The following is a 22182-nucleotide window of genomic DNA, read 5'->3' as shown; positions in this document are numbered from 1 at the left end:
GCTTCATATTATATCCATATTATAGATCGGATGGTTTGTGTCCCTCAGGACTAGATTTGGCCCCTTTCCTTCATAGTGTATTCCGCTTGGTTGATCAGCAGTCGGCCCTCCTCACGTCTCCTTCATGCTCCATGTACAGAGGGCTGTGGATCATCATTTACATGACTGCTGACCAGAGCAATCCTCGCCGGCCAGAAAAGAAACCAATTCTTATTGCACATTATTGGGATGTCGTGTCAAAATGTCACAATTTTATACACCTGTAGAGGAAGCAAAAATTTATAAGGGATGTCCAGGAAAAGAATGTGTCAGCTTTTGCCCATGGGCTGTGGCTGGCATTACGGGAAATCACCAATTTACATGTTACGGCTTGGTTCACACACACACACACACACCGTTTTTTGAGTCGTAATTTTATAGTAACTGTGCGTGCAAGTGGCCAAAAAAGGGTTGTAAAATTAGTAGGTGTTAGAATGAAAAAGCCTTTTTTTTCCTCATTGAGTTTCGTAGAAATTACATGGCCTTAATATACATATAAAACAGGTTCTAGCACCTTAAGTGGGATAGGTAGAGGTACCGCTGATACCAGTCATGTAAAAACATGTTCTGGTGATGTGCCAACACATTATAAAATGAGGATATCCTTTTAAAGGTTACTAGCTGATCAGAAGAGCTGGGGTCCCTTACAGCACATATGCACAGCAACAAGGGACCTCTGTTTTTCTGCATGGTGGGGTCTTAACACTTTTAATGTTGGGATAACCCCTTTAAGCCTAAAGCTGTGTTCATCAAGGCAGGGCCTTCCTTTTGAAGATATATGTATCAAGGATTTACTGACAGAAGGTTACTACTTATGCCGCTGAATGGATGTACATTGCAATTGTGATGTCCCAGTACGGGATAATGTGGCCCCATACCCCCATTATTTAAATAGGTTTGCCTCATTTAATGTACTGTTGCTTCAATGTTTGTGTCACATGATTGTTACCCAGAGGGCTCCAGTGACCAGGTGACCCCCAAGTGACCTATGGGCTCCTTGCACATCCCCCCTATATAACCAGGGGAGGGGCTCTGTATGCTGAGGTCCAGTGCAGTCGTCTCAGTGTCTGTGTCCAGAGCATTGGAGGCCTCAAGCCGAAAGTCCTGCTGCCACAAGTCAGTCATCAGTAAGTCAAGTCATCTTATTGTCAGTCACCATCTCTGTCAAGTCCATCTGTAGTCACCTTGGCCTGCACTAAAGTCAGTCTAACTACTGCAAGCCTGCGAGGTCCCCCTGTGTCATTGGTCACCTCCCTGGGATATATGGCTGTACTGCAAAGACTATGTCACCTGTCTTGCCTCAGTAAAGCTGCCGTTATCGTTAATCTGGCGTTGGTGTCTTCATTACCCCTGCCTAACACAGGATCAGCGGTATTACCTTTGGATGGTTAAAGCTAAACCATGCCCTGGCGTCACGACAAGGGGTTAATACCATCTGCCCCTTGAGCCATAACATCTACCCTGCATCTCACCCCCCCCCCCCCCCGACACCACACAATGCTCATAGACACTCATGTTATTGGCGCCCTTTCTGTTGCAGAATAATTGAGGGGTCCCAAAGGTCAGATCCCCACTGATTATACAGAGATGGCACATCCTAGTGATGTAGTAATATATCATTAAACTCAACTTTGCTGTGTGTTGTTCATTTATATAATGCAGACTTATTCCTCTGCCTGTTATCCTCCTTACTGCAATTCAATAATGTGATAATGGCCAATTGCCTGGTATTGAGTGAGGTTGCTGCAGTTATGAGCGTACTGTAGCTACGATCCAAGTCTCCTTACGGAGTCCTGCTTTAATCTCTATAAGTAGTTTGTGCTTGAGAAATGTGATTACATCGGAATATTGTAATGAATTGGCATTTCAGTTCCAGTTTTTTTTTTAACTATGTATTTTTTCCTTGCAGCAATGGTACTAGCAGGAAGAGCTTATTACGATGGAGTAGCCAAGATGGGAGAAATATCCAGAGTGTCTCCAGTCTCCAAGGATCTGGGTAAGAATTGTCCTTACGATACACAAGGGAAAATGGCCATAGGGGCAGATTCTTCATTTACATCACTTTCTGAGAAGCCGTTTTATATGTCTGTACACTAAAACACAATGTTGCCCTCTTCCTGGTTAGTGTCTGCACAAACCAGGTAAAAACCTAGGCCCAGATTTATGAAACTTTGTGAGAGGAAAAATGGAGTGATTTTCCCACAGCAACCAATCACAGCTCAGCTTACGAGCTCTGGTAAAGTGAAAGCTGAGCTGTGATTGGTTGTTGTGGGAAAATCACTCCATTTTTTTCTCTCACAAAGTGTGATAAATCTGGGCCATAATCTTTATTAGACAATGTTAATACATTATTCAAATGACATGTAGATTGGCACGTCTTAGGGTCTATGATTGAGGTCTATGGACCAAAATGCGTCAGGCTTGTCGCACCTATCTACATGTCCTGTGAACCATGCATTATAGTTAGTAACTATAATGCATGGTTCACAGAACATGTAGATAGGTGCGACAAGCCTGACGCATTTTGGTCCATAGACCTCAATCATTACACTTGCATGAAGAACTTAGCTTGGAGCACTCACCTGGCCCAGCAGGGAGGTGGGAAGACAAAACCAGGACGGGTGGGTTCAGCCGGTGGGCTGTCGCCCACCGGCTGAACCCACCCGTCCTTGTTTCGTCTTCCCACCTCCCTGCTGTACTCTTCACCTGCAACCTGAATAAAGACGTTCTACTGCTGCATGTATTGTGTCCGAGGTGAGTGCTCCAAGCTAAGTTCTTCATGCAAGTGTATGTTCACGCTGTGTTTCATTTGTGAGCACCATATGTAAGACAATAAGGAGACAGAGGAGGGGCTGTGCTGATCCTGCATTTAACAGGAAGATCCTTGGCGTTTGAGTCAAGACTGTGCCTAGCTATGTGCATCTGTTTAAGGCTTTTTTTTTTTCATGCATTAAAGTTGTCTATTAAAAAATGTTTTTACCTGGATCCAATTTCCTGAACTCCGTGTTGCTATAGTGTATATAATACTGTATGTCTGTAGGTTTATACAGCAGATGATGGGGGTCTTATAAAAAATTGTCTTCCCTTGTGACGATGGGATGTATGGGACAGGGAGTTGTCATAATAAAAAGACCCTTTTAATCCCTGGCTGAATTTACAGAAGTTGCCTTGATCGTTCAGGACACGAGGCAGTGACTTTGTGCACTTCTCAGTCTTCCAGCCTAAGGTGTGGTTGGGAGCAAATAGAATAGTGCAAACATTACCACACTGTGTATCTGTGTTTGCTGGATTCTTTTGGTCAGGCTGAATGAGCAGAACATTTATCAGATGGGAAAAATGCAATCCAAGGTTATATATAGAGAGAGAGAAGGCATCTAGGAAGGGGCACTGCTAAATGTGCGTTAGGGTTTGAAGGGTAAATGTCTGACCAGAAGCAGCTTCCCATGGAGAAGCCGGTCCCGCAGCGATCAGTTGATCACCGCTTTGGTTTCTATTTTTAAGGTGTCTTTCTAAGCAACCCATTTAAACAGCTAGGCTATAAATAACTGAGATGAAATAGGGTCCCGGGAGAATGTGCAAGTGTCTGTTAATTGGAAGCATATCTATATTGCCTAGAAGGAAGTCACTATCATACACTACACTTGGATGAGGAGCAGATTTGTAGGAGACCAGATAGTGTTACTAACACAGGGAGGCAGTACTGGTCAGGACCACAGGTTTATTTTCAAATCACAGTATATATGTCACTTAGACTGTATACATAGAGACACGTTGATCAGAAGCGATGATGTAGTTACAGGGCTTCAGTCGACACCCTCCTGACACGTTTGACTCTGGCCTCATTCCCACTTTCATACGTTGTGAGATCAGATTTTTGGTGCCATGACTACTACTGTCTGTAATTTTGCTCCACAACTTTATAGCAGATTTTTGGATACTCATAAGCGTTCACCAAAAGAAAGTCTACTCTGGGGACCAAGACCTGGACCTCCGATCGTACTGGCATTGTCCATGCCTCTGTTCTGATCAGGTTAAAGGGCTTACCCCAAAATAAAATATATCACCTGATCATCGTATAGGTTATAGGAATCTGATCGGTCCTTTAGCTCCTCTGTGTGTATGGAGTAGTGGTCATGCTTTCATGATGCTGCACCTTTCACAGTAGGACTGCCAAATAGAGCACAATGTCGTACCCTATTGACATTAGTCACATAGAGAGTGAATGACATCACAGTAGGCATGCTCGACCACCACTCCATACACACAGGGAGAGCAAGGGGCCACAATTCTTATGATTATTGGGACAGGTCATGAGTATTAATATTGGGATAACCCCTTTAAGAGTAGAGAATATGGGGTCACTTTAGACTCCTCTACCTGATTTTGGCTCCATTCTTGTATAAAGGGTTTGTGACAATGAAATTTCCCATCTCTATTTTCCTCACTACGACCTCAGCTCTATTAGTTAAAACAAATTTACACATACTTTTCTGCAGCGCACTTCCAGCTACATGGAGTCCAATTGTAAATAGATAAAGAGTAATTGTTGTAATCAGTTGCATTATCGATAATTGTAACGTCTTACAGGTAATCTGCCTTCATCCTGCCTATTATGTCCTTCTTCCAACTCAACTAGTTTATTTTCTACAAGATATGCAGCAATAGTGAAAGCTGCGTATAGCTTCCTAACAATACCAGTGCCGAATCAGGGTGCCAGAGAATAGTAGTGAGGGGCAAACGACGTCCCGGCTGAGGAGAGCGTGAGCGCCTAAATCCTGAGTGGCTTCAATAGGAGTGGTGCAGGGCCTCGTCTAGTAATGGAAGTGTCCATCAAAATTGCTTTGAATAATGAAAATAAGGTATTCTTGGAATCATCACAGGCTAGGGATTAATATCAGGGGTGTTTCTTGGTCATGAAAACTGAAGGTAAAAATGTTGTTTACCTCCTAAGATTGGTAATAAATATTAGATCACTGGTGCCCTCGTTCCTAGGACCATGACTAGCACAGAACATCCAGATGTTCCGCCTTAGCATCATGTCTGTGATGAGCAGTTGTATAGGCCAATGGTCAATACTGCCACAATATACAGCCTGAATTAAAGAAAGCTTTCAGCTGTCTTTGTATGTCTATTAGGCGATGGCTTCACCAGGACTTTGGCCGCCACAGAGCCGAGGAGCACCATGTTACCCTACGGCATTGCAGCTAGTAATCTGAAAGTAAATGGGGCCATGTTTTGGTCCATGATTGGGTGCGTCCAGAAGCCATTTTTGGATTGGTGTCTTGCAACTTTTGGGTCGTGGCCACTTGCAGGACACAAGACAACCCCATTTACATTCATTAGCTGTGATTATTTGGCTGTGAGACCTGTGTCAGAGTGCGTGCTCAGCTGCATCCACCCAATTCCTCCTCAATGCAGACATACAGGTGAAAAGGAGCAGAGGACTCTGTTCTTCTGTGTTACTGATGGGGGAGGAAGAAATGGATATGTGATATGATGTGTATTGACCAGATATAATTTGTGAACAAAGACCACTGAACATGAGCCCATTTTTGTTCTTTGATAAATACGGCAGCCTTTACTGTTCCGTGCATTACAGACAGCCATCATAATGACTGTAATCTGTCTACAGAAGCTACAAGTCAGTGGATGGAATAGGAGGATTAGTGCATTGTTGCCTGTATGAAGTCTGTGTAAACATGTATAGAGAGGCCGGTCTCTACTCCACAGGCTTATTCCATAGCCCAAGTTCATAATCTGCTTTATGATTTTCTGCTTGAAAGGAGGGTGAATGCACTTAGGATTCAGATCTTAATGGTGTTCAATGTGTTAAGACAATGAAACTGTCCACAGATTCCGGGAACCATTCACAATAATTTACCATATATATAATACATGGCAACACATTATATATGGTAAAATCTTTTTCCTCACCATCCCTGGGAGACATTCCTGCCCACAGAGTTAGCGAGGATATGAAGTTAGTAAGTCTCCCCCGCCGGCCTCATAAGTAGTCGCTTGGTTGAGAGCTATACTCACCTAGTCCTGTCTTCTTCGGCTGTAATCAGGCCCCCTTAATAAGATTGACAGCCTGGGAAAGGCCTGTGTCATCGCTCTGCTCTGTATGCTTAGGGAGCAGTCAGAGCAATCATTCTACTGAAGCAATTCAAAAATATGTAGTTATGGACCTAATATAATTGGGTTTAAATATAAAACCTCTTATTTGTTGCTATGGGCAACTGCACCACTTTTCCTCTGCACAAGTTTTGACATCTCCACCTTTGTACTAAAAGCTGCATCAAGTTTGGTAACAATCCAGCTCCAGTGCACGTAAATGGGGTTTCCACTACCCGATCACATGCATGAGGGTATTCTTGCGTTGTTTTATGCCATGGGGTGGGAAAAAAAATCTGCAGAGTTAAGCGGCATATAAACACAACAGCAAACTAAAGTTTTGTATCAATGTATTAAGCTTGTGCTTATTACAATTAGCCTATTGTGTACACCTACACAAATATATCACTACAGAGGAGAGATTGGAGACACTTATAAATATAAAAATTATGTAATTTTATTAGATATACATTAAAAAAAATTAAATTTTTAAAATTACATATAGGGAGAAACATCCACAAAGTGGAGAGACAAAGGCATTGCTCACAGACAGATCCACATTAATAAATGATATAAAGGAAAGTGACATAGTGCATAGTCTCACGTGTGCATGTAACAAATCATATATAGGCAATACAATGCTCTAACCATCATACGGTACAATGCACACAGTAGAGACAATAGGCATACCAAGCTATAGCATCCAAATGTTATCAGGGTCTGCTGGAGCAACGCCACCCCAACGCACGTTTCGGCGAGTCCTTCGTCCTGGGGTTGGCGTTTACTCAGCAAGCAATCATATTTAAGGTGATGTCCACCAATCAAAAGTTGTCATGGGATTACCTTTAGAGGAACCACCTGTCCATCTGCTAAAAACGGCGCATGAAGTGCAGCCTCGGCCGGGCGCCGCCACTTCTGGAATCCGTGTATGTTTCTCCCTATATGTAATTTTACATTTTTTTTTTTAAATGTATATCTAATAAAATTACATAATTTTTATATTTATAAGTGCCTCCAATCTCTCCTCTGTTGTGATAGAGTAAAGCGGCAGTTCACTTATTTGAGACAGAAATGCTGAGGATTATCCTCATTTAATAGTAATGGCGCTAATCCACCTGTAAATCTACTGGAGATCTGCGACCTACCTGCAACAGAAATCTGAGGCTTGGCCACAGCAATTCACATTGGATTTTAAGTCCAGCATGTGAGCATACCCAAAAGGCATTGTCGCAGTTTTTTTCATAAGACTACCGTGGATCCACAGCTGAATACACAACTGCGGATTTCAAACCTATAGATTTTTTTCTTTATTTATTTGCATAATTCACAGGAAAATATGCAGCAGCAAATCTGCCCTAAAATTGGCACAGTTTGTCTTGCAGGTTTTATTTATATACGGCAGTGTTATAGACACTGTTGCACCCCCGCCATACCCCGTCCATCCATACTTTGCGTCTGACAGATTTTCCGCTTAGTATATACCAGCAGTGCCCAGGCTCCCCGCTGCCTCACTCACGTTTGTTCCTTTATTTATATATTGTTTGCAGATTTTCCGTGGACATTTTCTGCATGAACGCCAACCCATGTGAACTTACTCCTACAGGTCATGACTTTTAAACTTCTGGCTACCAAAACCGGTGGATAATCTAAACTTTAAAAAAAAAATGTCATAAATAAATAGAGAGAGCTCTTCCTGACACTCGGCGATCGGCATTTCCTTTCTATTGCAGAAATTACATTCTTAAATCGAGCAGAAGATGAGTTCCCTGGTACAAAACCGGTATCTCTAGTGAGACTAGCCAAGATCTGAGACTTATATCCTGCCAAGAGTGTAAATCACACCGTAATTCTGAACGCCATCACCTGATCTCAGTACTGCAGATGCTTAAGGTGGTTTTAAATACATCGGTGGAACCATTTTGTTGGTGAGGCCTCAAAAAGAAAAAGGAAATACAAACCAATATAAAGGATCAGGCAACACCAACAATAACACTGATCTGACTAGAGCCAGAGGGCTCTTATATGGCGTGTGGTCTTTGCCATGATATTCAGAAAGTCATAATTTAGCGACTGTGACTTTCCTAACATAGTGCGTCATAATGACATTTTCTACCTGTGTCCGTAAACCCCAGACCTATTTCTAAAGTTCCTTCAAGTAAGACCTCCTTCTTGTGTTATCAGGCATTTCTCTCTTTTTTCAGATCACTTCCAGTTTTGTCTTTAGCTAAGTTGAGAGAGACTGGTTGCTGTGGATGTTTGTCGGACAATTCTTTTGTATTCTTAGATAGTTCATCCTTAGCAACCAGCCTGTCACACCATTTTCTCCATAAGCACTATACTGACTGCATAAGCTGCCATTCTCGATCTCATCCTTGCTGTCCAGGGTGTGTGACCAATAAAAGTGGGTGGAGAATCCCTCGAAGTGATACTCTTCTTGACAGTAAACGGTCACTAGTCACTTGTAGTCATATGTCAGGGCTGAGGGCTGTAACAAAACATGGTGCCACTATTCTTGTTTTCTGTGTACAGCATAAATCTGAATATATGATTTTCCTCAATGTAGTAGTCTATAGTGCTTGATAATTCTGTACCTATAAGGCCCTGTTGATGCCAAATTTTGGAAATGTTGCTGTTCTTTTTTAGGCTAAGGCTGAGTTCACACCTGTGTTTGAGTGCAGCATATTGCACCGCTTTGTCTGCTGATATGCTGCACACCATGCCAGTAACCCAATGGACACCATTAAAGTTGGTGGGGTCTGATGGGCGCAGTTCATGTCCAATCTTCAGTGATGAGAATAACACTGTTGGTGTGGAATTTGCTAACCATTAAAGTCAATGGGTAGACAAAACCTACTGCAGAAAATCTGCAGCAAAGGACTCATGTGTGAATGTTCCCTTAAAAGATTTATTTTATATATCCATGAAGGTTTAATACCTGTTATTATGTACCCATTAATTGCCTGAATAATCCCCAAATTTACCCTCAAGTTAACAATGCCCTTTTTTTATTTTGTGGATTTAGTGGGCAGTATACAGTATACTGGTTCTCCTTGTGCAACTGATGTAGAGTTTTACAAACAATTCTCCTGGGAAAAAGTATTCAAATAAATTTTACTCCAGAATGACTGTCTCTAGTGGCATCGATAGGTAGCCACCTTTTAAGTCAGTGTAGATCCTAGAAACGTGCCTAGGGCTTTCAGACGAATCTTAGTTGCATCTAACTTAGCCAACCAGTACTGTATCTGCATCTGTACTGATGTGGGACAGGAACTGTATCCAAGAGGCCTCATCTGATCCGCCTGTACCCTGCTCTATAGAGACTTCCTGGAATGTGTATGGATCTGTTGTTAGGAAAAGTTGTAATTAAGACCCCTTTCACACTGTTGTTTCTCCCCGTCGAGAATGGCCGTTGAAGTCTTTATTTAAATTTTTTTGTAACTTTAATGGCCTTTCTCGTGACTGGGAGAAACAGACTACAACGGGTCCCAGCGCTTCCATTTACTATTATGGGGGTCGCTGGGCGCCATTTTTTTAATGGAAGTAGTGCGAGGAAAAAAGACAGCAGAAGCAGTAATTTTTCTCTCGCTATTTCCCAGGTCTCCCCTGACGGCCGTCACAATGCCGTGTACTTACGACAGTGAGAAAGAAGCCTAAGCAAGGCAATGTGAGGACAAGTTGTACCTAAACCAGTTTATACCAGCAGCTTTTTTGAGCTTTTATAGCCTTTTTAATTGATTGTTGTAGTGAGACCTGAGGTTGGCTGGCTCCAAGCCCTTCCAGGAGGTCTGGGTTTCCATGTTCGCTCTTTAACCTTCCATGGTTATCGTGGTAATTCCCTGTTCACCCTAAACTGAAGTCACACACAGTTGTCCATTAGATATCAGGTAAAGGGTTAGTTTAGGATTTTTACAACCACCTCTTCATCCATATACAATTACCTGTTAATAATGACATTGTTAATGTGACCTGATAGTCCTGACTAGTTCCACATCAGCATTTTCTTATCTGTCCTGCAGTGATTTTACTCATTCTTTGAAAGAAAGTCACTTCTGTGTTCAAACATATGTGAACGTGAGGCCATAAGCTATGTGCGTGTTAAGTCAATAACCTGAAAACCAGCTCCACACCGTTTTTCACAGTAAGTGAATCTATGACCCTTTTGTATCCAGTGCACTGAAGGTCCATGGACAACAATTGGGACAGCAGTCATAACGGCGTCATTCATTACCGACTAGCTACTGCTGGGTGCATATCAAGCCGCGCTGAACCAGTTATTCCATTTTTAGGGTCCAAGTACCATATGATGGGGGTGCAGATGTTTTGAAAGCACCACATGTTAATGTATTACAAGGCTGCATGTCTCAGAGGTGGTAGCTAAGATCTTTTTGGTAGGACTAGGTACATAACCATAATCTCTTAAAATGTGCTGAACGTCCTTGATGTGACATCCATTTCTGTCATAGAATTAATATGATGTTTTTGCTTGGAGATGGTCCGCAATTGTGGCATTATCATGAAAAGATATCACAGGTTATACCTCCCTTCTTTGGGTCGCAAGCCTTATGAAGTATGGTAAACAGCCCCATCAGGTTTGCTTTTTTTTACCCCCAAAAAAAATTGTCCCACATGTCCATTGGTTGTGTGTGGTATTGCAGCTCTGCCCATTAAGTTAAAATGATCCTTAGCTACAATACTAAACATATTCATCAGACAAAATTGGCACAAATTCCAGAGGAACCATGGATGAAAAAATTGGGTTTTAGTTTAAATAAAGATTGTTACACACAAGTAGTTCTCTTTTTACACTGTTTTACATGTTATAATTTGGGTGTCATAGATAATCATTGTCAGGATGTGGAAGTTTGTGTGGGTAAACATAAAGCGAATGTGAAAAAAAGCAGAACTATTCATATGAGGCGCCTAATGCATCGCTTGTGGATTGGAAAGTTTGTAGAAAGTGGTATAAGTGATTTACCATGAATACCCTCTATTGGGTCTACAGCATTCATTCCCATATTAAGACCATATTAGGTATCTATAGTGTTTAATGTTCATTATCTCATCATCATTTATATGAATTTCCTCAAATTTCAGATAAATGGCCAAACATGTAATGTATAATAGAGGAAGATCTTGTTTAATGGCCTGTGGTTACATGTAAAGTATATCAGATCTGTAGGTATTTTTTTAGGGGTTGTTTAATTTGGACATCCTTCGCTTATATGCTGTCTGGTATGTTACAAAGCATAAGGCCATTGAGAGTGGCCTGGAAATCTAGAGTTACACTTCAAATTTACAGCTGATATGATCACCTATTTAGATCTATAATGCCCCCTTCTATTAGACAGGAAAGTATTTATAGGGTGTATGGGAAAACAACCCCTCTGAAGAGCAACATTCAAGGGCTACACCCCCCTTATGTATACATCCTACATACTCTACAAACAGTGTATACATCCTACATACTCTACAAACTGTATAATACATCCTACATACTCTACAAACTGTATAATACATCCTACATACTCTAAAAACTGTGTATACATCCTACATACTCTAAAAAATGTGTATACATCCTACATACTCTACAAAATGTGTATACATCCTACATACTCTACAAACTGTGTATACATCCTACAAACTGTGTATACATCCTACATACTCTACAAACTGTGTATACATCCTACATACTCTACAAACTGTGTATACATCCTACAGTCTACAAACTGTATAATACATCCTACATACTCTACAAACTGTGTATACACCCTACATACTCTACAAACTGTGTATACACCCTACATACTCTACAAACTATAAAATACATCCTACATACTCTACGAACTGTGTATACATCCTACATACCCTACAAACTGTATAATACACCCTACATACTCTACAAAATGTGTATACATCCTACATACTCTACAAACTGTGTATACATCCTACAAACTGTGTATACATCCTACATACTCTACAAACTGTGTATACATCCTACAAACTGTGTATACATCCTACATACTCTACAAACTGTGTATACATCCTACAAACTGTGTATACATCCTACATACTCTACAAACAGTGTATACATCCTACATACTCTACAAACTGTGTATACATCCTACAGTCTACAAACTGTATAATACATCCTACATACTCTACAAACTGTGTATACACCCTACATACTCTACAAACTGTGTATACACCCTACATACTCTACAAACTATAAAATACATCCTACATACTCTACGAACTGTGTATACATCCTACATACCCTACAAACTGTATAATACATCCTACATACTCTACAAACTGTATAATACATCCTACATACTCTACAAACTATAAAATGCATCCTACATACTTTACAAATGGTGTATATATACATCCTACATACTCTGCAAACTGTATAATACATCCTACATACTCTACAATCTGTGTATACATCCTACATACTCTACAAACTGTGTATACATCCTACATACCCTACAAACTGTATAATACATCCTACATACTCTACAAACTGTGTATACATCCTACATACTCTACAAACTATAAAATGCATCCTACATACTCTACAAACTGTATAATACATACTCTACAAACTGTGTATACATACTCTACAAACTATAAAATACATCCTACATACTTTACAAACAGTGTATATATACATCCTACATACTCTGCAAACTGTATAATACATCCTACATACTCTACAAACAGTGCAACTAGACTCCTGAAGTGAGAGTATTGTTGATCCCTGTGTACGCATCTGGGTTTTGTCAGTAGTGAAATGTGTATTTAGTTTTGCAACTTCTCTCATATTTTCTTTCCAGTGTCCTCATCTGTGTCCTTTTAATGATGGGTACAAAGCCGGTTACATCATAGCAGGTTCTTCTTGAGCAATGTCACTTGTTTCCTAACTCAGAAAATCCAATACACTCCTGAGCATGGTGCCAGGTGATCTTCTTCTGCTATGAGGGTTCAGCTGCTGTTTCTTTCCTATGTGGGCGAGTTGTGAATCAGAACATAAGCATTATGGTACAGGTTAGCCATGTCATCGATCAGAAGATTAAAAAGGATGATATTGAGAACATTGTGTAATCTGGATTCTTTTAAAAACAGGAAAAAGAGAGCGGAAGGAGGCAGTCAAAGAAATCACAACCACGTCATGGGGGCTCAAAACTGCTTGCACGGAGTCTAATGCAATCTGTGCCCAAATAAAACTGGTTTACGTAATCTGCACCACATTTTCAATGCCTTTTGGGAATTGGTGCCTTTGCTATGGTTTTAGTAAAAGCAGCGGGACCTAAATTCATCAAAAAATTTACCACTTTTTTTTTTTGTTAGCACAAATTAATGCAGCATAACTAAGGCAACGAATGGATAATGCAAAGTCTAAAATTTTGAAACTGAGTCACTTTTAAAAATCTGGCACAGTCTAGGACCACTCGGATATACGCCGGCAATGCGTTTCCAAGCAAAATCTGCAAAAAAGAATAAACAAGTCTAGTCTTTTTGCAGATGCCGGAATCAGGATTTCCACGGCAGAAACATCTGCCATGGAAAAGCCACCTTTGTGAACAGTGCAGCAGAATCCCATTGAAATCAATGGAACTCTGCTGCAGCGTAATGTCCGTGTGGAATTCCACATGGACATTCCGCCATGTGAACATACCCTTAGACTATCTATTCTGTTTACACGGTTTTATGGGCTTTTATACAAATCAGCCACCTGCAATTTTCAAGTGTTTTGAAGCATCTACACACAAAAAAATGGGTCGGACCACTGTTTATTTAATATTAATGACCTATTCTGAGGGCAGCTCATCAGTTTCGTAAGGCTGGGTAGCCCATTTAAGCTATCTACTTTGAGACTGGCAGGGGACCAGGGGGAGATGATGGCACAAAATCGGTAAGGAGTTGGCACAGTGAGTATACAGCTTTTTTTTCTTTTATTTTAGATTATTATTTCCTCCTGTGGATTTTCCCCAACACTACATTTACCATCCTGAGGCCTGGCTCTGTGTATACAGTAACAATAATAAGTACCCAACACTGTATACAGTGGGAGGTATTAAGTACACTCACCTTTGTATAATCCTTGAATCATGTTTACTAGTCAACTGCCAACAATTTGGTTTCATGGCTTCATGTATATCAATCACGACTGGGAGTCCGGGACTTTCTATACTCAACCACCCACTTCGTCTAGGTATCCTACATTGTCAAAAAGGTCTCTGCTCTATTATTAGGTTAGTTTTGTCTCGGGGCTTAACCTTTTTACTCCTCAATGCAGCACCACCCATGTTCATGGATTGAGACTTGAATTGTATAGTCCAGCACTAGTCACATGAATGCAAATAAGCGGTCATGCCAGAATTAGTTTATAGAGCTGCTTTGGCACGGTTTATTATTAATGTTATTATTATATTTTTTATTTATTTATGTAGCACCAAGAGATTCCTCAGCAATATACAGTTTTCCACAATACTTTTTGTAGAAAAGAGGAAAATCCTTTTATGTTCTATTGCCAAGTATTAGTTCACATTTTGTGCATTTCTTCCACTGTGACTGAAATCCATTGTAGCCAGATGGGGTTGGAAATGGGATTGGCATGTCCTAAAAATACTACACCGTCCAAGAATTTTTCTGGTAAAGCTCTCCAACATGGCTACCCTCTTCCTGCATGGGCCTGTGCGGAGTAACATACTTGACTCTGCTACATCGGAGCTAATGCTGCGGGATGGTCAGTATTAATATATTATTTTATATGGTCGCCTGCTACAACATCCTGAAAAGATCCACTCTGTGTCCTGGACTGCTCAGTACGTATTAAATAAGTGAATTCCTTGGGGTGCTAAACCTAAATAGGACAGATAGTCCAACCTCAAATAAACTGTAATGAAGAAGACAGGTAAGCACCGCAATGTACGTCTATAGGTTTCAGAAACCGGATCAACGGGGAGGCATGTAAGGACGGTGCGGAATGCTCAGAGGTGGTAGCCGACCATTTCGCACGTCACTACGTGCTTCTTCCGGCCTCGTTGAGGCCGGAAGAAGCACGTAGCGATGTGCGAAACGGCTGGCTGTCTCCTTTTAAGTGCGCTCCGCACCTACCTTACATGCCTCCCCGTTGAACCAATTTCTGACACCTCTAGAAGTCTCTTGCAGTGAGTGCTTACCAGCTGCCTTCATTACTGTTTTTTAATATATTTTATTTCTCCCAGTGTTTGCACTTGCTTTGTTGCTCCTCTTTACTTTTCTATAGATGGGTTTATACCTCAGCAGTCTAAAGTGCAGGAGCCTGTACAATAGTGAATGACATAGGTGGAGGGCAAGAAGGTTCGCACGGGGAGTGTTCTGTGTCCATAGTTACCCAATAACAAAATACTGGAAGTACAAGCTGAATCAGAATGGATAATTGTTAGAGCACAGCCCTTTTACGTTTCCAGCCTTTTATTGCATCACTTCTGAAATGGCCATTTGTTTGTCTACGTCTCTTGTTAGTGGATAAATGGAGCCAAAGCAAACACCAGCATATATATATATATATATATATATATATATATATATATATAGTCCCAAATAAATGCAGCACTACTTATCTATTCCAGCAAACAATGGTGGTGCCAGCATCCAAAAAAGACTCGATCAAAGTCCTCCATAGACAGAAACCAAAAACAGGCGCAGCACTCCAAAAAACAGTGTGATTTAATATCTCATGTCAGCATTACAACGTTTCAACTCCTCCTGGAGCCATTTTCAAGCATTGAAAATGGCTCCAGGAGGAGTTGAAACGTTGTAATGCTGACATGAGATATTAAATCACACTGTTTTTTGGAGTGCTGCGCCTGTTTTTGGTTTCTATATATATATATATATATAATATGTATGTCATGTTGACACCCCTGAAATTTTTCAAGAAAATGAAGTATTTCTCACAGAAAAGGATTGCAGTAACACATGTTTTGCTATACACATTTATTCCCTTTGTGTGTATTGGAACTAAACCAAAAAAGGAGGGAAAAAAAGCAAATTGCACATAATGTCATCAAACTCCAAAAATTGGCTGGACAAAATTATTTCCACCCATAACTTAAGATTTGGTTGCACACCCTTTGGAAAAAATAACTGAAATCAGTTTCTTCCTATAACCATCAATAAGCTTCTTACACCTCTCAGCCGGAATGTTGGACCACTCTTCCTTTGCAAACTGCTCCAGGTCTCTCTTAAAGCTAAGTTTCTACTTTTTTTTTCTGGCAGTTTTTGAAAAACTGCCACTGCAGTTTTTGAGCCAAAGTCAGAAGTGGATCCATAAGGGAGGAGAAGTGTAAGTCCTTCCTTTATATGTCCTATTCCTTTTGAATACACTTCTGGCTTTGGCTCAAAAACTGCCAGAATAAAAACCAGGTGGAAACTTAGCCTTATTGGAAGGGCGCCTTTTCCCAACAGCAATTTTAAGATCTCTCCACAGGTGTTCAATGGGATTTAGATCTGGACTCATTGCTGCCACTTCAGAACTCTCCAGCGCTTTGTTGCTATCCGTTTCTGGGTGCTTTTTGACGTATGTTTGGGGTCACTGTCCTGCTGGAAGAACCAAGAACTTGGACGCAAACCCTGCTTTTTGACACTGGGCTCTACAGTGCGACCCAAAATCCGTTGGTAAACCTCAGATTTCCTGATGCCTTGCACACATTCAATGCACCCAGTGCCAGAGGCAGCAAAACAACCCCAAGACATAATTGAACCTCCACCATATTTCACTGTAGGTACTGTGTTCTTTTCTTTGTAGGCCTCATTTTCCCAGAAGGATTTTGGCTTACTCAAGTAAATTTTGGCAAAATGTAGTCTTGCTTTTTTATGTCTGTGTCAGCAGTGGGGTCCTCCTGGGTCTCCTGCCATAGCGTTTCATTTCATTTAAATGTTGACGGATAGTTTGTGCTGACATTGATGCTCCCTGAGCCTGCAGGACAGCTTGAATATCTTTGGAACTTGTTTGGGGCTGCTTATCCACCTTCCGGACTATCCTGCGTTGACACCTTTCATCAATTTTCTCTTCCGTCCATGCCCAGGTTGATTAGCTACAGTGCCATGGGTTGCAAACTTCTTGATAATGTTGCACACTGTAGACAAAGGCAAATCTAGATCTCTGGAGATGGACTTGTAAGGCTGGGTTAACATCACGTTTTTGCCATACTGTTTTCAATCTGTTTTTCTAAAGAAAAGATTGTGTGTTTTTAATGGGAGGGGTCTTAAATGGGGACTTTAGGATGCAAAATGCGCATGTGCAAAGTAAAAACCGTATACTGTTTCCCGTATGGAACCGTATACTTGTGCGTTTCCCATTGACGTCCATGTAAAAAAAAAACATATGCGGTTGCAGTACAGTTTTCAAACAGGACACAAAACCGTGGTCAACTACGGTTTTGAGTACCGTTAAAAACCGTATTGAAAGCAAACTGTCTGCAACTGGATGCATTTGGTTACATATGGTTTACAATTATGTCTATGTATACAATTTTCAATACGGTTTAATACGTTTTCAATGGTCAAAACGTTTGTTGATATTTTTCCACAATTTTGGTCCTCAAGTCCTTAGACAGTTCTCTTCTCCTCTTTCTGTTGTCCATGCTTAGTGTGGCACACACAGACACACAATGCAAAGACTAAGTGAACTTCTCTCCTTTTTATCTGCTTTCAGGTGCAATTTTTATATTGCCCACACCTGTTACTTGCCCCAGGTGAGTTTGAAGGAGCATCACATGCTTGAAACAATCTTATTTCTCCACAATTTTGAAAGGGTGCCAATAATTTTGTCCAGCCCATTTTTGTAGTTTGGTGTGACATTATGTCCAATTTGCTTTTTTTCCCCTCCCTTTTTGGTTTAGTTCCAATACACACAAAGGGAATAAACATGTGTATAGCAAAACATGTGTTACTGCAATCCTTTTCTCCTTTTCTGTGAGAAATACTTCATTTTCTTGTTCATGACATACAGTGGGGCAAAAATTTTTTGTCTGCCACCAATTTTGCAAGTTCTGCTGTTTAAAAAGATGAGAGACCTGTAATTTTCATCGTAGGTATACCTCAACTATGAGAGACATAATGAGAAAAAAAAATCCTAAAAATCACTCTCTGATTTTTAAAGAATTTATTTGCAAATGATGGTGGAAAATAAGTATTTGGTCACCTACAAACAAGCAAGATTTCTGACTCTCACAGACCTGAAACTTCTTTAAGGGTACGTTCACACGAGCAGACCCACAGCGTATTTTACATTGCAGATCCGCCGCTGAAGGACCGCTGCATGGTGGCTTTACATGTGCCTGCTCGGAGCAGCAATACGCTGCTACAATCAGACATGCTGCTATGTGTGAGTTGCCGAGCATGTGCGGTGTTCTCGCACACATTGCGGCCGCTCCTTTGCTCTATGAGCTAGGCCGAGAGCTGCCGCAATGTGCAAGTATACTGCGCATGCGTGCTGCGACTCGCACATTGCAGTGTATCTGCTCGTAGCGGCTTATTGCTGCTCCGAGCAGGCACATGTAAGCCACCATGCAGGGGTCTTTCAGCAGCGCATCTGCAGCGTAAAATACGCAGTGGGTCCGCTCGTGTGAAACCAAAGTAGAACTTTTTAATAAAAACTCAACTCGTCGTGTTTGGAGGAGAAAGAATGCAGAGTTGCATCCAAAGAACACCATACCTAGTGTGAAGCATGGGGGGTGGAAACATCATGCTTTGGGGCTGTTTTTCCACTAAGGGACTGGGAAGACTGATCCGTGTTAAGAAAAGAATGAATGGGGCCATGTATTGCGAGATTTTGAGTGAAAACCTCCTTCCATCAGCAAGGGCAATGAAGATGAAACGTGGCTGGGTCTTTCAGCATGACTGATCCCAAACACACCACCCGGGGCATGAAGGAATGGCTTTGTAAGAAGTATTTCAAGGTCCTGGAGTGGCCTAGCCAGTCTCCAGATCTCAACCCCATAGACATTTGATCTTAACGTCCCAAATGTCACTATGACACAACAAAAGTTGTATAAAATGACAGCTACAGGCAAGCCCCCCCCCCCCCACACACACACACACACACACCCCACAATGATGTTGGCAGGACTGGTCAACATTCTAATGCAGTCCGGGCATTCTAGGGGTTGTAGTTTTGACACAGCTAAAGGCACACTGGTTGGGAAACACTGGTCTAGTGTGTATGAGGGCCTTCCCGACTACCCACAACAGATGGTGTTGGGGGAGAGAAGGATTGGGCATGTTGGATTTTAACTGCCTGATCCTTTTGTTTCACCCCTATCCCCCAAGGCATCTAGCCACCTGGCTTCCATTGTAGAGACTAAAAACACAAAGCAGAGGCGCTCCCTGTGGAGGATCACACGTGCTAATGCCGGACAGGGACGGGGGTCAAGATGGTCTGTTACCCTCTCCGGTTGTGTACCGACATGCGCAACAATGGTTAGCACGTATTGAACAATGGAGGATTCTTTGGTTGTCCGTTTGCAGCCTTCCCATGTAAACTTGTGCAATCCAGTGAACTTTGTAGGTGGCAGGTAATTCTATGGCACTGACCAGGATAGAGACAATTCAGGTAAGTAGGTTCAGGTAAAAAATACTTTATTCAGCCAAGATGCAACGCGTTTCACTGCACAAGCGCAGCTTGTGCAGTGAAACGCGTTGCATCTTGGCTGAATAAAGTTTTTTTTTACCTGAACCTACTCACCGGAATTGTCTCTGTCCTGGTCAGCACCATAGAATTCCCTGTCTCCTACGAAGTCCACTCCATTGTAGAGAGACACCCTATGGTCTGGTCACACCCAGTTGTCTCTTTAGGCATACGTTTCCAGGAGGAATAACACAATGCAATTATAAGAAACATATGTTAGTCATTATGTATCCACCTTCTGTAGTGTTTTCTTTCCATCTGCACCTGGTAACTGTATGGTACGGATGAGTTCCCATCATTCAGGTGATCCTGTGTTGTGCATGCTCCACGCCATACGCTGACATCCTGTGGTAAGCGCTGGCAGGCAGATGGTGCCCAGGCACTGCTGATGTTACACTGTGTCGGCCCACAGTCAATATTTGCTCACTGTTGCAGCATAAAAGAGTGTTTAGTTTTAACAAAAGGTCACCGGATCCGATAGCAACAATCACAAAGTACGGTTTACAGAGAATAGCGGGTTAATGGGGACGGAGCGGAAGTGCATTTAGTTTTTATTTAGTCATTTACGGTTCACTTTTCTGGGGCTTTACTGCCTCTGATATTTAAAGAGCCGGACATAATGCTAAATTACAGGCAAAGTGATGAATTGTACGAGTAATTTAAGATGCTTAATGGAGTGCTTTATGGTTTTCTTTGCAATAGTACTACTTATAACAGTGTTTCCCAACCAGGTGCCTCCAGCTGTTGCAAAACTAAAACTCCCAGCATGCCCGGACAGCCTTTAGCTGGGAGTTGTAGTTTTGTAACAGCTGAAGAAACCCTGGTTGGGAAACACTGACCTGTAACATTACAGACCATTACAAAGTCCCTCTATACACATTTTTATACTGTATATGAACAACTTTAGCATAAATCTGGTCTGTGATGATAATTTACCAAAGGACATACCTGGAATTTACTTAACAGTGTATTTTGAGATTAAAATGTATCTCCTAACTGCCCCTGTAGGTAGGACCCCACATATGTAGTTGACTCCCCCTGTTTGTAGTTTGCTCCCTGTAGGTAGGACCCCACATATGTAGTTTGCTCCCTGTAGGTAGGACCCCACATATGTAGTTGGCTCCCCTTGTAGGTAGGACCCCACGTATGTAGTTGGCTCCCCCTGTAGGTAGGACAACACATATGTAGTTGGCTCCCCCTGTATGTAGTTTGCCCCCTGTAGGTAGGACCCTACATATGTAGTTGGCTCCCCCTGTTTGTAGTTTTCCCCACTGTAGGTAGGACCCCACGTATGTAGTTGGCTCCCCCTGTAGGTAGGACCACACCTATGTAGTTGGCTCCCCCTGTAGGTAGGACCCCACGTATGTAGTTGGCTCCCCCTGTTTGTAGTTTGCTCCCTGTAGGTAGGACCCCACGTATGTAGTAGGCTCCCCCTGTAGGTAGGAACGCACATATGTAGTTTGCTCCCCCTGTAGGTAGGACCCTACATATGTAGTTGGCTCCCCCTGTTTGTAGTTTGCCCCACTGTAGGTAGGACCCCACGTATGTAGTTGGCTCCCCCTGTCTGTAGTTTGCTCCCTTGAGGTAGGACCCCATGTATGTAGTTGGCTCCCCCTGTCTGTAGTTTGCTCCCTGGAGGTAGGACCCCATGTATGTAGTTGGCTCCCCCTGTCTGTAGTTTACTCCCTGTAGATAGGCTTCCCCTTTCTGTCTTTTGTCTCCCCCCCCCCCCCCCCCAGGTAGGACCCTATTATTTGTAGTTGGCTCCCCCCTGTATGTAGTTTGCCCCCTGTAGGTAGGACCCCATGTATGTAGTTGGTTCCCCTGTCTATAGTATGCCCCCCCCCATAGGTAGGACCCCATTATTTGTAGTTGGCTCCCCCTGTATGTAGTTTGCCCCTATAGGTAGAACACCACCAACATTGTGCTCTGCCTATACAGTATGTAGTTTGCCCCTTGTAAGACCCTTCTGTAGAAAGTTCACCCCACCCTCTAGCTAGGACCCCCTGTAGGTAGTGTACACCCCTCTCCCATATGTAGTTTCCATATTCCAGACTGCCATACCCAGAATAAAAATAAATAAAAAGACATGCCTAAAACAGCAGGAAACACTACCAAAACCGCAAAGAAAAATGCATTTAATATATTACTGTAGACTTGAATTAAATGTCTGTGTATATGAATTTATCCACTGTAGACTTTCCCCTTGGGTCTTAGTCTAGGCTTGGCACACTGGTTGGGAAACACATCTCTAGAGCATTGTTCCCCAATTTGTGGCTCTCCGGTTGTCAGGGTATGATGGGAGTTGTAGTTGTGCAACAGCTAGAGGAGCCACTGGTTGGGGAACACTG

The 22182-nt window shown here is 41.9% G+C and overlaps 1 protein-coding gene across 7 annotated transcripts in view; it reads left to right on the top strand.

Annotated features, from left to right (window-relative positions):
* BAIAP2L1 (BAR/IMD domain containing adaptor protein 2 like 1) overlaps nt 1-22182 on the top strand; it is a 134670-nt gene that overhangs the window by 65150 nt on the left and 47338 nt on the right. For all 7 annotated transcript variants that reach the window (XM_056534445.1, XM_056534442.1, XM_056534446.1 and 4 more), the window contains one exon: nt 1949-2035. In XM_056534445.1, the coding sequence (XP_056390420.1) occupies nt 1949-2035 (87 nt within the window). The remainder of the gene's footprint in view (nt 1-1948; nt 2036-22182) is intronic.

The sequence above is a fragment of the Hyla sarda genome, chromosome 8, assembly GCF_029499605.1.
Source record: "Hyla sarda isolate aHylSar1 chromosome 8, aHylSar1.hap1, whole genome shotgun sequence".
Lineage (NCBI taxonomy): Eukaryota > Metazoa > Chordata > Amphibia > Anura > Hylidae > Hyla > Hyla sarda.
Note: the sequence above shows the minus strand (reverse complement) of the source record. Positions and strands in the feature narration are given on the sequence as shown.